The sequence below is a fragment of the Aquarana catesbeiana genome, linkage group LG07 (assembly GCF_042186555.1).
Source record: "Aquarana catesbeiana isolate 2022-GZ linkage group LG07, ASM4218655v1, whole genome shotgun sequence".
Classification (NCBI taxonomy): Eukaryota; Metazoa; Chordata; class Amphibia; order Anura; family Ranidae; genus Aquarana; species Aquarana catesbeiana.
Genome location: NC_133330.1, coordinates 194,418,815 through 194,433,269, shown reverse-complemented (window position 1 = coordinate 194,433,269; position 14,455 = coordinate 194,418,815). Strand labels below are relative to the sequence as shown.

At 43.0% G+C, this 14,455-nt stretch overlaps 1 protein-coding gene across 1 annotated transcript in view; it reads right to left on the bottom strand.

The window, feature by feature from the left end:
• Window positions 1-14,455, bottom strand: part of KIF14 (kinesin family member 14) — a 162,775-nt gene that overhangs the window by 64,101 nt on the left and 84,219 nt on the right. Inside the window, exon 13 of the mRNA XM_073592947.1 lies at window positions 13,702-13,765. Coding sequence (XP_073449048.1) covers window positions 13,702-13,765 — 64 coding nt within the window. The remainder of the gene's footprint in view (window positions 1-13,701; window positions 13,766-14,455) is intronic.

Sequence of the window (14,455 nt, the reverse complement as noted above, 5' to 3'; positions counted from 1 at the left end):
AACAGCAGAGGCACTTTAACAAATTATGGTATTTGCTGAACAATAGTTTTAGCAAAAGAAAACAATGTCACCATAAGGATCAGGCTTTGATGCTGAGTACCATAATATTTCCTGTGCTGGAAATGCCTGTTTACACACCTTTACATGCCCAGCGCTCCTGTGTCTCTTAGTGTGACAGACTTCTGTCTTCAGCATATGAACTGAGAGCGTCTGTGTTAAACCTCAGGTGAGAACCTGATTACACACAAGTGTCAGCTGTTACCGCACCTCTCCAGGAGGAGAGGGGAGGGGGAGGGGAATTTTTATCAGCAGTTTTTGTTAGGCTCCTAGTTTTAAAAGGAAAACTTCACTTTATACAAAAAAATGCAAATGGCTGTTTTTTTATGTTCATAAACTACTGCTGGAACCCCTTTAGATCCCTCAGAAGAGGAACACCATCTGTTCAATTAAGAACTCCCCTCTGGCTGCAGGGACCACACCCGCTGCTATAGCCAGACACAGAGCTGCTGAAAAAGGCATCGTACTAGGTAAGTGTAATATACTCCCTCTAGAGGAGAGATTTTAAGGCATACAGTTATACATTTTATATATGTATTTTTTGGAGAAAAGGGCATAGGTGGACTTTTTACAGTTCCTAGGCTTCTCCCCTTACCTTATCCTCGCTGCAGGATACTGCTGATTTAACAGACAGATCCAACTTTCACTCATCACAGCGGGCAGCATAGTTAAACCTTCAAAGACTGGGGCCCTTTTTAATAGGGGTTCCGCTCCTTTGGACCTGTATAGCACCCCTCAGGAACAACTTTAGGTAATATGAGAAACCAAAAAAAAGAGTCCTGGTTCCTAGGGTCCAGCTCTCAAAGAGAAGCTTACAGGCAAAACCTCGTTCTTCAATGCGAGGCCCAGGTACCATCCTATGGCCTCAGTGGCGAGGATGGATCCAGTTGTGGAGGTTTTTTAAATCCAGCATGGATCCCTCCCTGGAGCTCCTCAGAGCACATCTTCACTTGTGACCAACACCTTAGACACTGGCGAAAAAACTGAGGACTCCTGGAAGGAGGAGGGGTTATATAGGGGAGTCAACTTCCTGTATTGGTTATACCAGTGTCAACACCTGAAGGTAGGCCCATAAACCACCCATTTATGCCAGGGAAATCTACCTCAATCAATATCAGAAAAACCCAATTCATGGTACAGATGAGGGAGCTTATTCCGGAGTCAAGTGCCTTGGCTTCATTGGATACGGCCAGGGCATTTGACTCCGTAGAATGGGAATTCTTACAGATAGTATTGAAAAAAATGGATTTGGGGAAAAATTCAGAAAATGGGTAAGAATAATTTACAAACAACCATGTTCAAACCTACTAATAAATAGGACACTATCTTCTACAATAAAACTATACAGGGGAACGAGACAGGGGTGTCCATTGTCCCCCCAGCTATTTGCCTTGGCAATTGAGGCACTGGCAAATAGATTTAGACAATCAAAAAAGTACAAAGGGATTAAAAGAGGGGGAAAAAAATAGAACACATAGGTTTATATGCTGATGACATCATATTATACATGGGGGATGCGCATACCTCCCTGAGGGAGGCGATGAAAATAATAGAAACATATGGGATATTTCCAGGACTCAAAATAAACTGGCAGAAATCCGCAATGATGCTGCTTTGACCATGAAATGGAATGAGAGCCCAGACCCCATTAAAAATAGTTGAAGCATTTAAATACTTAGGAATAAACATTACGTTAGATCCTGAGGAAGCCCTGAAAGTTAATATACTCCCCCTGGTAGAATATGTCAAGATAAAATTGGCAAAATGGATAAAACTACCAATATCAATGGCGGGTAGAATTCAGCTGATTAAATCTATTATATTGCCCAAGTGCCTGTATCTTTTTGCACATTCCTCGGTAAAAATACCAAAACAGATATTTAAAGACCTGAATTCACAGATAACTAGGTTTATTTGGGCATATCATAAAAGCAAATTAAAACTTAATAAGCTACATAGACCTAAAACTGCAGCAGGGTTGGCTTTGCCGGACCTATATTTATATTATCTGGCTGGGCAACTGAAGCATTTAAGATGCTGGGTAGGACAGGAGTAAAAAAACAAGAATTGAGGAGTATTTATTAAGCAAGATGCAAGTAGAAGATTTCTTTGTAGGACTAGAAATAAAGGACCTGAGGAGTGTGGGAATAAGAATTCCCCTGCTAAAGCTAGCCAGAGCAGTCTGGAAGGAAGCAAAAAAACTAACGGGATTTTCTGATATCCCACCAGAAACTGCTTTGTAGAATAATCCAGCATTTGAGCAACTGGAAAAATTTGAGGATAGCAAATTCTGGAAACAGAATGAGGTGATAAGTATTGGTCAGGTGTACGATAGAAATATAATAGTACCCTACGAAAATTTATGTAAACGATATAATTTATCACGTAAACCGTTTTATAGATATCTTCAGCTCAAACAAGTGCTACAGACACAGTTTAGAGGAAAGGAATTAAAAACATCTAAATATCCTCTTACAGGTATTTTGAGATCGCAGGGACCAAAAGGACTAGTAGCCAAACTTTATTCACATCTGCTACAGAGTAAAATAGGAGGGGAACCAATGGAAATAAGGAATAAATGGCAAGTAGCTATCCCAGACATGAGTGATCAGGAATGGGATGAAGTCTGCTCCTCCCATTTGAAAGTATCCCCAGCAATGAATAACAGGATAATTCAGTTAAATATTGTATATCAGACTTACCTGGTCCCAAATAGGTTGTATAAAATGGGGAGAATGACTGAACCGAATTGCACAAGATGTGGGCAAGAAGGGGAGGACTTCCTCCACGTAATGTGGTATTGTGGCAATATAGAAAATTACTGGCAACAGGTGATCAGGAAAATAGGAAAAGTGTTAAATGAACCAATTATGGCCACTCTTGAACTCTGTTTGTTGGGAGTACGAAGGGAGAAGAGAGGTAGTAGCAGATATAATAGGATGTTCCTGCAGGAAGTATTATTTCTCGCAAGAAAACAAATAGTAGAGAAATGGATTCAGCCGAACCCACCGACAGTGACCCAGTGGGTGAGAGCAGTAAATCAGGTTTTACCATATGAAAGAATAATGTATTAACAAAGGGGTAATCTGCAGAGATTTGAGAATATATGGGCAAATCGGAATAGATCATGTTTTACATTGGATGTAGGAATACCTGAAAATGAAGTATAAAGTGACCATGGAGAGAGTGAAGGAGTGAGAATGGAGTGACTGACAGGAAAGAATGGAAATGGAAATGGAAATATATGAAGAATTGTATAAGGATACAAAATGTTAAATTATGTGGATTCATTTTTACAAAATTTGTAATAAAGAGTATTAAAAAAAAAATTAAAAAACCGCTATTGCAAAAACTTTTAAAAACTCACTGCAAAGCAACTGGGGTTTTTATAGCGTTATTATAATGTCCAGTGTGCATGAGGCCTAAAAGTAAAAATGAACATACAATACACAAAGCAGTCATAATGAAAACGGTGCCAGTGTTAATCAAGTTACAGTGCCTTGAAAAAGTATTCATACCCCTTGATATTTTCCACATTGTCACAACAAAAACAAATGTATTTTATTGGGATTTTATGCGATAGACCAGTGATGGCGAACCTTGGCACCCCAGATGTTTTGGAACTACATTTCCCATGATACTCAATTACACTGCAGAGAGCATGAGCATCATGGGAAATGTAGTTCCAAAACATCTGGGGTGCCAGGGTTCGCCATCACTGCGATAGACCAACACAAAGTGGCCCATACTTGAGAAGTGGAAGGAAAATGATAAATGGTTTTCCAAATTTTATACAATTAAAATATCTGAAAAGTGTGGCGTGCATTTGTATTCAGCCCCCTTGAGTGCCGGTTCACACAGGGGCAACTTGTCAGGCGACCTAGTCACCTGACAAGTCACCTCCCGTTCTGTACAATGGAACCGTTCTAATAGGAGCGACGCAAGTCGCTCCGACTTAGAAAAAGGTTCCTGTACTTCTTTTGGGGCGACTTGAGGCGACTTGCATAGACTTCTATACAGAAGTCGTTTTGCAAGTCGCCGTGGCAGTCGTGTGCAGGTCGCCTCGGTGAGGCAACCTGCAAGTCGTGCCGCCCCTAGTGTGAACCGAGCCTTACTCCGATACCTCTATCTAAAATCTAGTCACATAATTGGTAAATAGAGACCACCAGTGTATAATTTAATCTCAGTATAAATACAGCTGTTCTGTGAAGCTCTCAGAGGATTGTTAGACAACCTTAGTGAACAATTATCATGAAGGCGAAGGAACACACTAGACAGGTCAGGGATAAAGTTGTGGAGTAGTTTAAAGCAGGGTTAGGTTATAAAAAAATATCTCAAGCTTTGAACATCTCACGGAGTACTGTTCAATCCATCACATGAGAATGTAATGAGTATGGCACAACTGCAAACCTACTAAGACATGGCCGTCCACCTAAACCGACAGGTCGGGCAAGGAGAGCATTATGCAGTTTGTGAGAAGCCAAGTGGGGGACACAGCAAACACATGGAAGAAGGTGCTCTGGTCAGATGAGACCAAAAACGGAAAATTGTATACTCACCTTTTCGTAATTTTCCTTTCCTGACACCTCTCCATGGCAGCACACACTGGGTTGTGACTCCGCCCCCACAACCTGACAGGATTGGTTAGCTCTAAATTTGAAGGGGAGACACCCCGCTGCATTCTCTGTAAATATATCACCACAGAAAACTGGGTGGGAATCTGTGTGCTGCCATGGAGAGGCGTCAGGAAAGAAAAATTACGGAAAGGTGAGTATACAATTTTCCGTTTTCCTGACACCTCATTGGCAGCACACACTGGGAAATAACTCGCCAGTCGGGTGGATGCAAGAAAATAATATTTAATCCTTATAATGCGGAAGAATTGGCTCTAACAACAGAATTATCGAAGTCTGCCATAGCCAAGTGAGCAGAATCCACTCTATAGTGAGAAATGAAAGTGTGTCTGGAGGACCAAGTTGCTGCTTTGCAAATCGCCTCCGGTGAAACCCTGCAATACGCTGCCCAGGAGGTAGCCACTGCCCTGGTTAAGTGAGCCCTGATGCCTTCGGGAATTGCCAGATGACGCATGGAGTATGCCTTCTTGATGGACTTGACTAACCAGGAGGCAATAGTACGTGAAGTAGCCGCTTGACCTCGTCTGTTTCCATGTGGAATGACCATGAGGGTATCCGTTTTCCTAAAAGGAGTTGTAGCCGCCAGGTAACTAATGATGGTTGTTTTAACATCCAGAGGATGAGGTTCACCTTGATCATTAGTGAAGGATGGTAAGACAGTATCTTGGTTGTAGTGGAAGGAAGTTGCTACCTTCGGGTTGAAGTGGTCTGAAGGTCTTAGTACTACTTTATCAGCAAAGAATACTAAGTTAGGTTCTGATGCCATCAGTGCTTGGATTTCAGATACCCTCTTTGCTGATGTAATTGCAATGAGACAGTTTTAGAGTCAGATCCCACAGAGAGATTGATTCAGATGGAGTAAAAGGAGGATTGGTGAAGGCATCGAGAACTACTGAGAGATCCCATGATGGAAAAGCTGGTTTCTTGGGAGGTTTGATTTTCAGACAGGCTCCCAGGAATTGAATTACCAGCGGATGTAATGCCCATCTAGTGCCTGTTTTGGCCGACAAGGCGGATACTTGTACCTTAAGGGTTCTTTGAACTTAGACTTTTGTTGATTCCTGACTGGAGGAACTCTAAGATGTGAGAGGGTTCTGGAGCAATGGGATCCCATCCCTTCAGCTGTGCCATGGTAAAGAACCTGTTACAAATTCTTGTATAGGTGGTGTTGGTGGTATTATTCCTGGCTTGCATCAGGGTTGATATTACTTCCTGAGAGAAGCCTTGTTCCCTTAACCTAACCCTTTCAACTTCCATGCCATCAGATGCAACTTCTCTGGAGCTGGGTGTAGAAATTGGCCTTGAAATAGCAAATCCGGGGTTACCGGAAGAAGGATTGGAGGTTGAAGGCTGAGCTGCAATAGGGTCGTGAACCATGGTCTTCTCGGCCAGAGAGGGATTACCGCGATTACCGTGGCTGAGGATCTCCGAAGCCTGGACAGGAATCTCGCGATTAATGGAGTTGGCGGGAATATGTACCCCAACTTGAAGTTCCATGGGTGAATTAGACAATCTATCCCTTCGGTTGAAGGAAACGATGCTCTGGACAGAAACCTCCGACACTTCGTATTCGCAGGTGTGGCTGCTAAGTAGATCTCTGGCATTCCCCATGTCTGCGTAAGAAGAGAAAAGGCCTGGAGACTCAGGGACCATTCGTTGTTTGAAAGAGTCTCTCGACTCAGGTAATCGGCTAACGTGTTTTGTGCCGCAGGAACATATATTGCTTTTAAGTCTGCTAGGTGCGCCTGTGCCCATTCCAAGATAGGACGGACTTCCTCCATCAGTGTGAGACTCTTGGTACCCCCTTGCCTCTGGATGTAGGACACTGCCACCTTGTTGTCCATCCGGATAAGCACGTTCTTCCCTCTGAGGACTGGTCAAATGCCATGAGGGCCTGAAAAGCTGCCCTGAGTTCCAGTACATTCGATACTATATCCTGGGCCTGGAACGGCCATCGGCCCTGCGCTGCTTGATCTTGACAGTGAGCTCCCCAGCCGCTCTGACAGGCATCCGAAGTGACTATTATTGGGTCTGGAGGAACTATCAGCTTGTATTTCCTGAGGTTGGTTAAGTGTGTCCACCACCACACTGATTGCTTCATTGGTATGGAAATGGTAATGGTCTGACACATCGATACGCCATCCCACTGCCTTAGAAATGAGTTTTGCAGGACTCTCGTGCCATTGTGACCACTGCACCATGGGCAGGGTTGCAGACATGGAGCCTAGCACACTCAAGCAGGTTCTGGCTGGAAGATGCATCGCTGATAGTAATCTCCGCATCTTCTGTACTAGAGGCTGAATCTTCTCCTGCGGGAGTTGTACCCTGTTCAATTTGGTGTTCAGATCCGCTCATAGGAATACCATATTTTGCGTGGGTTGTAGACTGCTCTTTTTCCAGTTGACTAGCCAACCAAAGTCCTGGAGAGTCATGAGTAAGATCCTCCGATGACACAGCAAAGTTTCTCGATCTTCTGCCAAGAGAATAATGGTGGACTCGCAGACCCTTTTCCCTGAGGGATGCAACCAAGGGTAGGAGGACCTTGGTGAATGTCCTGGGAGCCAACGAGATGCCGAAAGCAAGTGGCTTTTGTTGATGGCAAAATCGGAGGAATTTTTGAAAGGTGGGATGAATTGGAATATGTAGGTAAGCGTCCGATAAATCTACTGACAGCATCCAGTTGCCCAGGTTCACTGCCAGAAGTATGGACTGCAGGCTCTCCATTTTGAAAGACTCTATTTTTATGTTCCTGTTGAGATTTTTTAAATCCAATACAGGGCGTAAGTCTCCGGTCTTCTTCTTTACCAAAAATAGTGGGGAATAGAATCCCCTTCCCTTTTGATCTGATGGAACCTCCAGGATTGTTCCTTTCTCCTTCAATTCCACTATATATTTTAATAGTAACCTCCTCTTGATTAGTGAAGATGGCAGTCTTGTTGATTGGAAGTGATTTCCCGGAAGTTTGCCCATAAACTTCCACTTGTGTCCAAATTTGATTGTGGAAAGGGTCCACAGGTCCTTTATATGGCTTGACCAAATCTGTACGAAGTCCTTGAGCCTGGCACCCACCTGTGCTGGGTGGGCAGGCGAACCTTCAAAAGGACTTCTGCTGCTCCCCTGCCGGGGTAGGCTTGGACTTCTGCATCCTTAGGAAGGAAGGTCTTGTGTTTTTCCAGTCCCTTCTAAACTCCCTACCGGGACGGTAGGATCTAGCTTCCTTGTATTTCTCAGGAAGGTTGCGCCTGAAGGACGGACTTTTGGGCCTTGGGTCTCCTGTCTGAGGGAATTAATCCCGACTTCCCTCCTGTTACCTTGGAGATAGCGGCGTCCAATTTAGACCCGAACAGGTTTGAGCCATCGTATGGAATTCTGCACCAGTTTGTTTTAGATGCAGTATCAGCCATCCATGGTTTCAGCCACAAGGCCCTTCTTGCCGTGACTGAGGCTAGCATTGATCTTGCCGAGGATCTTAGAATATCAACTGAAGCTTCTGCCACGAAGTCGCTTGCCAACTTGATCTCCTGAAGAGAAGAGATTATTTTGTCTACTTCAGCACCATCTTGGAGATCCTTCTCCACCCGGGTTGCCCAACCTGATATGGCTTTAGCCACTGCTGCTGTGGTAACTGCTGGCCTGCAAGCGCCCCCAGCCATGGAATATGCTTTCTTTAATTCCAGATCCAATTTTCGATCAAGAACGTCCCAAAAGGAAACTGCGTCCTCAATAGGCAGAGTGACATGCCGTGCAAGACGCATCAAGGAGGAGTCAACTACTGGGGCGTTCATCAATGAATTGACTTTTGACTCCTTCAGAGGATACATCTTTGTCAGTCTGTTGGTGAGACTGGCCCGCTTATCAGATCTTTCCCACTCATCTTTAAATTAGATCCTCCAATTCACCTATAAAAGGGAAGTTTTCTGGTTCTTTTTTTAAATTTGGGAAATATCTCCGAACTTTCAGCGGTCCCACTTTATCTTCTTCCTAGCCTATCGCTTCCTTAACTGACTTTGCGAAAGGCTGTACAAGGGAAAAATCAAAACCTGCTGACATGTCCTGGTCCTCATCTCCTGAGGAGGATTCTGATGCCTGGGGTTGATGGTCATCCGCTACCGATGTTCTGGGTGTAGGCCTATCCATTAGTGGTGCCATTGTCTCCCTTATGGATTCCCGTACAGATTCTCTTATGAGCTCCGTAGCCACTCTTGCGTCTAGTTCTTTGTCCTTTGCTGCTTCATTGAAGCAGGATCTGCAGACTAGTTTATCTGGCAAGGCCGGCGCGCCGCATACCCAGCAAGCGTTTGCTGCAGGACGGGTGTGGCGGCTCTGGCGGTGTGATGAAGGTGACCATGTGCGGTGTGACCGACTATGACGGGAGCGGCTGCGTCGTGAGCGGCTGTGACGTGACCAGCTATGTCTTCGGTGGCGGGAAGAAGATCTTGAACGGCTTCTGCGAGACTTCTTGCTTGACGCATGACTTGATCTCCCTTCACGCCTGGAACTTGCGGCTCTTGACCTGGTAGGGCTGCCAAAAACGCAGCGCTAGTGGTTCGGCTCTCTTTTTCTCTCCCCTTCTTCAATACTTACCAATGACGGATGGCCTCTTACCTCGTTTGCTGATGGTGGTCTGCGCGGGCAGTGGTCTCCATAGTGATAGTGACAGGAAGTCTGAAGAGTAATAAGAAAAAAATGTATATTTTTTTTTTTTTTTTTTAATTTCCCCTTTCCCTTTTTTTTTTTTTTTTTTTTTTTTTTTTAAATAAGCTGTAGACAGTCTAGATTAGTAGATCCAATTTACCTGGGCTTGCTGAGTTGTTTTCTGGCAAAGCAGTGCAACACATGGCAAAATCCAGCTCTTTCTAAGAATCCTCAGCAAAAACACAGAAATGACTGTTTTTAAATTTGGCGCCGCCGTCGCGGCAAAATGACGCTCCGACGCATGCGCAGAGCGTCCCGAACGCCTCGGCGCCATCTTGGAGAAGGGCATAACCTTCCCAAGCCAGTACCTAGCTCTGAGCACAATTGCAGAGCACAGGAGGAGCGTCGGCAGCCATGACGGTTCCACCAGTGGTGGACAACAGATGCCAGCAATCCCCCAAGCAGGGGGAAAAACCTATATTGACAGAAGAAACAAAAGGTACAGGCAAAATAGAAAGGAGACCACTGCAGTATATGAAGCTTCTTTAAAGCTTACTGTGCCAGGCGTCCAGACGCCCCCTGAGACCACCAGACCGGGGGTTCCCTCCATAGAAGCTCCTTTAGAGACTGTACAAGAGGGACTTCCAAACAGGAGAGGCTTGAACCTGCTGGGGCGAGTGCAGTAAGAGGCTTTTTCTTTAATCTTGACAACAGGAGCAAACTTGCTTATCCCAATCTGTCAGGTGAGGATAAAAAAAAAAAAAAAAAAAAGAGAAGGCAGCGGGGCGTCTCCCCTTCAAATTTATAGCTAACCAATCCTGTCAGGTTGTGGGGGCGGAGTCACAACCCAGGGTGTGCTACCCTGGAGGCGTCAGGAAATTAACTTTTTGGCCTAAAAGCAAAAATGCCATGTGTGGCAGAAAACTAACACTGCACATCACCCTGAATACACCATCCCCATCTTGAAATATGGTGGTGGCAGCATCATGTTGTGGGGATGCTTTTCTTCAGCAGGGACAGGGAAGCTGGTCTGAGTTGATGGAAAGATTGATAGAGCTAAATACAGGGTAATCGTAGAAGAAAACATGTTAGAGTCTGCAAAAGACATGAGATTGGGGCGGAGGTTCACCTTCCAGCAGGACAACGACCCTAAACATACAGCCAGAGCTACAATGGAATGGTTTAGATCAAAGCCTATTCATGTGTAAGAATGACCCACAGATGCTCTCCATCCAATCTGACAGAGCTGGAGCTATTTTGCAAAGAAGAATGGGCAAAAATTTCACTCACTAGATGTGCAAAGCAAGAAGAGACATACTCAAAATGACTTGCAGCTGTAATTGCAGCGAAAGGTGGTTCTACAAAGTATTGACTCAGGGTGGCTCAATACAAAATGTATGCTACACTTTTCAGATATTTGTAAAAAAAAATTGAAAACCCATTTATCATTTTCCTTCCACTTCACAATTATGTGCCCAATAAAATACATTTACATATTTGGTTGTAACATGACAAAATGTGGAAAATTCTAAGGAGTATGAATATTTTTTCAAGGCACTGTACATAACTGTATATACACAAACAAGATTTATCTATATAAATATACAGGCTCTCCTCACTTAATGACCAGGTTCCGTTCCAGCGACCATGTCATTAAACGAGGAGCCACAAGTAATATTTTAAGCATTCTTAACTACTGTACTGTATTGTGATAAAAAAGTCTAAAAACACAAAACTCCAGCTCAGTAACGTTGTTTTAAGTTGCATAAGTACAGAACACAAAACGAAAACTCTGTACTGTACAATATAATGATGTACAGCACAACATTCGGGTGGGGAGAGCTTAAGTCCAAGCGGTCGTTAAATGAGGAGTATCTGTATATCCACATTTTTAAATCCGTCTAACAGGTCTTTCTTTATTTTCTTAGTAAACCAGATGGCACATAATTTTCTCATCATGCCAACTCTATATTTACTCACAAGGTATACCATGTTACACAAATAATTGTGAGTTTATCTAAAACAATAAAACTTTTACAAGTGCTGATGATGATGGCCATGTACAGTGCTCAGCATAAAGGAGTACACCCCTTTTGAAAAGTACGATTTTAATAGATATCTCCATGAACACAAGAACAATTTCCAAATTTTTGACAAAACCGAGTTTTATAGAACATTTGTTTAGCTCATTACATGAAAGTAAGGTTATTCCGTTTTACTCAAATTAGTTGATGCAAACAAGAATACATCCCACAGCAAAAACTACTACATCAAATATTTTGTATGAGCTCCATGACAGCACCAAGTCTTCTAGGCATGGAATGAACAAGTTGGCGACATATTGAAACATCTATCTTTATCCATTCTTCAAGAACAACCTCTTTTATAATCTGGATACTGGATGGAGAGTGATGCTCAACTTGTCTCTTCAGAATTCCCCATAGGTGTTCGATTGGGCTCAGATCAGGAGACATACTTGGCCACTGAATCACTTTCACCCTGTCCTTCTTCAGAAAGGCAAACAGTGGCCTTAGATGTGTGTTTTGGATCATTGTCATGTTGGAATTGTGCACGACGACCAAGCGCACGGAGTGATGGTAGCATCTTCTCTTTCAATATAGAGCAGTACATCTGTGAATTCATGATACCATCAACGAAATGCAGCTCCCCGACATTAGCAGCACTCATGTAGCCCCACAGAAGGACACTGTCACCCCCATTCATTTTTCTTTGTACTCCTTACCTTTTCTACGCTATACAGTTTTGAAGCCAACAGTTACAAAAATATTTATCTTGGTCTCATCACTCCAGAGTCCCAGTAGTCTTCTTTTTCAGCATGGGTCATGGCAAATTCTAGGTAGGCTTTTTTTTGCATGGGCTTTAGGAGAGTCTTCCTTCCTGGACAACACCCATGCATGCCATTTCTCTGCAGTATACGTCATATTGTGTCATGGGAAACAATCACCACTGTTTGGCTCTTTAGTTCTTTAGCCAACTGCAGTGAACTTGCATGGTGATTTTCTTCAACCCTTATCAGAAGATGCTCCTGTCGAGGTGTTAACTTCCGTGGATGGCCTGGATGTCTCTGTGAGATGGTTGCAGTTCTATCTTGGTTACATTTTTGTATCAATTTTGCTACAGTATTCTGAATAATAAGTAAAGCTTTGCTGATCTTCTTGTAGCCTTCACCTTTCTTGTGTAAAGAAATTATTATTTTTCTCAGGCCTTGTAACATTACTCTTCCATGTGGTGCCACTGCTGACAGCATGAAATGGGTAGGGGTTTTCTTTGTCAAGTAACACCCTTTTATAATCAGCTGTCTTGCTGGACACCTGTTTGAAGTGGTTGTTAAGCCACTTTATACCATTCTCTGTTTAATAATCCTTTGTGCCACGTGTCTGTGCTTTATAAAAATAAGTCGTTCTTTACCTCAACTCAGAGCGCCACTCACGTGACCCGCCGCCTCTTAGCTCTCCCCATCTGACAGCTACAGCGGGCAGGGCTGAGAAACCCCCGCTGATGTTAGTCGAGATGCGAGAAGAAGAGAGGTGGCGTGTCACGTGAGCGCCGAGCCCCGGCGCTCTGAGATAAGGTGAAGAACGGTTTATTTTTTTAATAAAAACACAGACACAGGGGCACAAAGGATTATTAAACAGAGAGAATGGTATAAAACATTTAAAGTAACTTTTGCAGCAGGAGGGGACGGGCACTGACACAGGAGCAGACAGGCAGGGGGGTTGGGAGAAGAGGACAGAGGGAGACACAGGAGAGCTGCAGATAGCGGAGGCTGATGGAGGCACGTAAACTGACCACGGTGTTAGGGCTCAGCAGCCACGTTATACCATGGTCAGTTTACAGGGGGGAGGGCAGAAACTGGCAGGATCAGCTAGGTTTTTTAGGTGATAGAAGTGGCCAAATTTCACAGCACAAGCACTGTGCTGTATAACATGCTTTAAAGGAACAGGACCCATTTTTTTTTAGGTTAACAAAAGCTTTAATGAATAATTAGACTCACCTGTTGAATTCTTGTCAATTAGGATTTTGTGGTCTAAAATTTAGCTTTGCTCTTAAGATTATTGGGGTGTATTCATTTTTGCAACATGGTCTTAAATTAATTTGTTAGAAAAATACTTTGTGTGGGCAAATTAACAAATCTTGGTTGCAATCAATGGCTTGCATTTGTGGAAGTAATGTGTAGTAAAGTGTCCTATAGAAAATGTTGATTCTGAAAGGAAAGTAAAGGTTCTGAAAAATCTGTTGGGGTGTACTTATTTATGCTGAGCACTGTATATGTTACTGTAAATGATGGCCAGTTGGTGCACCAAGTAGTTCTGCACTCCTACCATGAGTCTATGTGGCTCTTCCCTAATCTCACCTGTAATTCCTGGGTCTCTTCCTTCTTCCTCTGTTCAGCATATTCAAGCCTCTCCTTCCAAATCCTTTGTACGCAAAAAATTAAAAAAATGAAAAATGACAAATTTTGTAATGTTGAAAATGATTTGATAACAAAGGCAAAAGAAGGCAGAGTCTATTTTTAACAGGCCCATTGTGAGACATTTGTTTTGTTTTAGGGTCAGTTCACACCATAGAAACGCAGTCCAGATGTGTTCAGGATGCATTTCTAAATACGTGTTTTTGCTGAGTTCCGGTGCATTTTGATGCATTTTCTGTTTCAATCGTTTTTATTGGTTTTTTCAAAAAAAAAAAAAAAAAATTCATAAAAAAAAAAAAAAAAAAAAAGAGAAACAACTATAATATAAATTGTATACATCCATCACATTCTGGAAATATAGTTAGTACTGGAAAAGAAAAGAACACCAGAGTGGCTATGGGCAAGCATCAAAAAAAAAAAAAAAAAAAAAGTACGCCCAGCATCAAATAATAGGTCGAAGGTATACACTTTAAACTTATCGGTAATACAATGGTCAACATAGAAAAGGAAACAAACATAAAACATGTTCAGAAAACAAAGTAGTCTAGTGGGAGCAGCGGACCGTGAAACCAGGCTCCACTCGCAAAAATCTACCAACAACAGATATGCCTAAAGTGAGGATATTTATCCATCAAAAATGGTAGATCAATAAGACTACACAATTTGCAGCGTTGTTGGTAAAAGAGTTTAAAGAGAA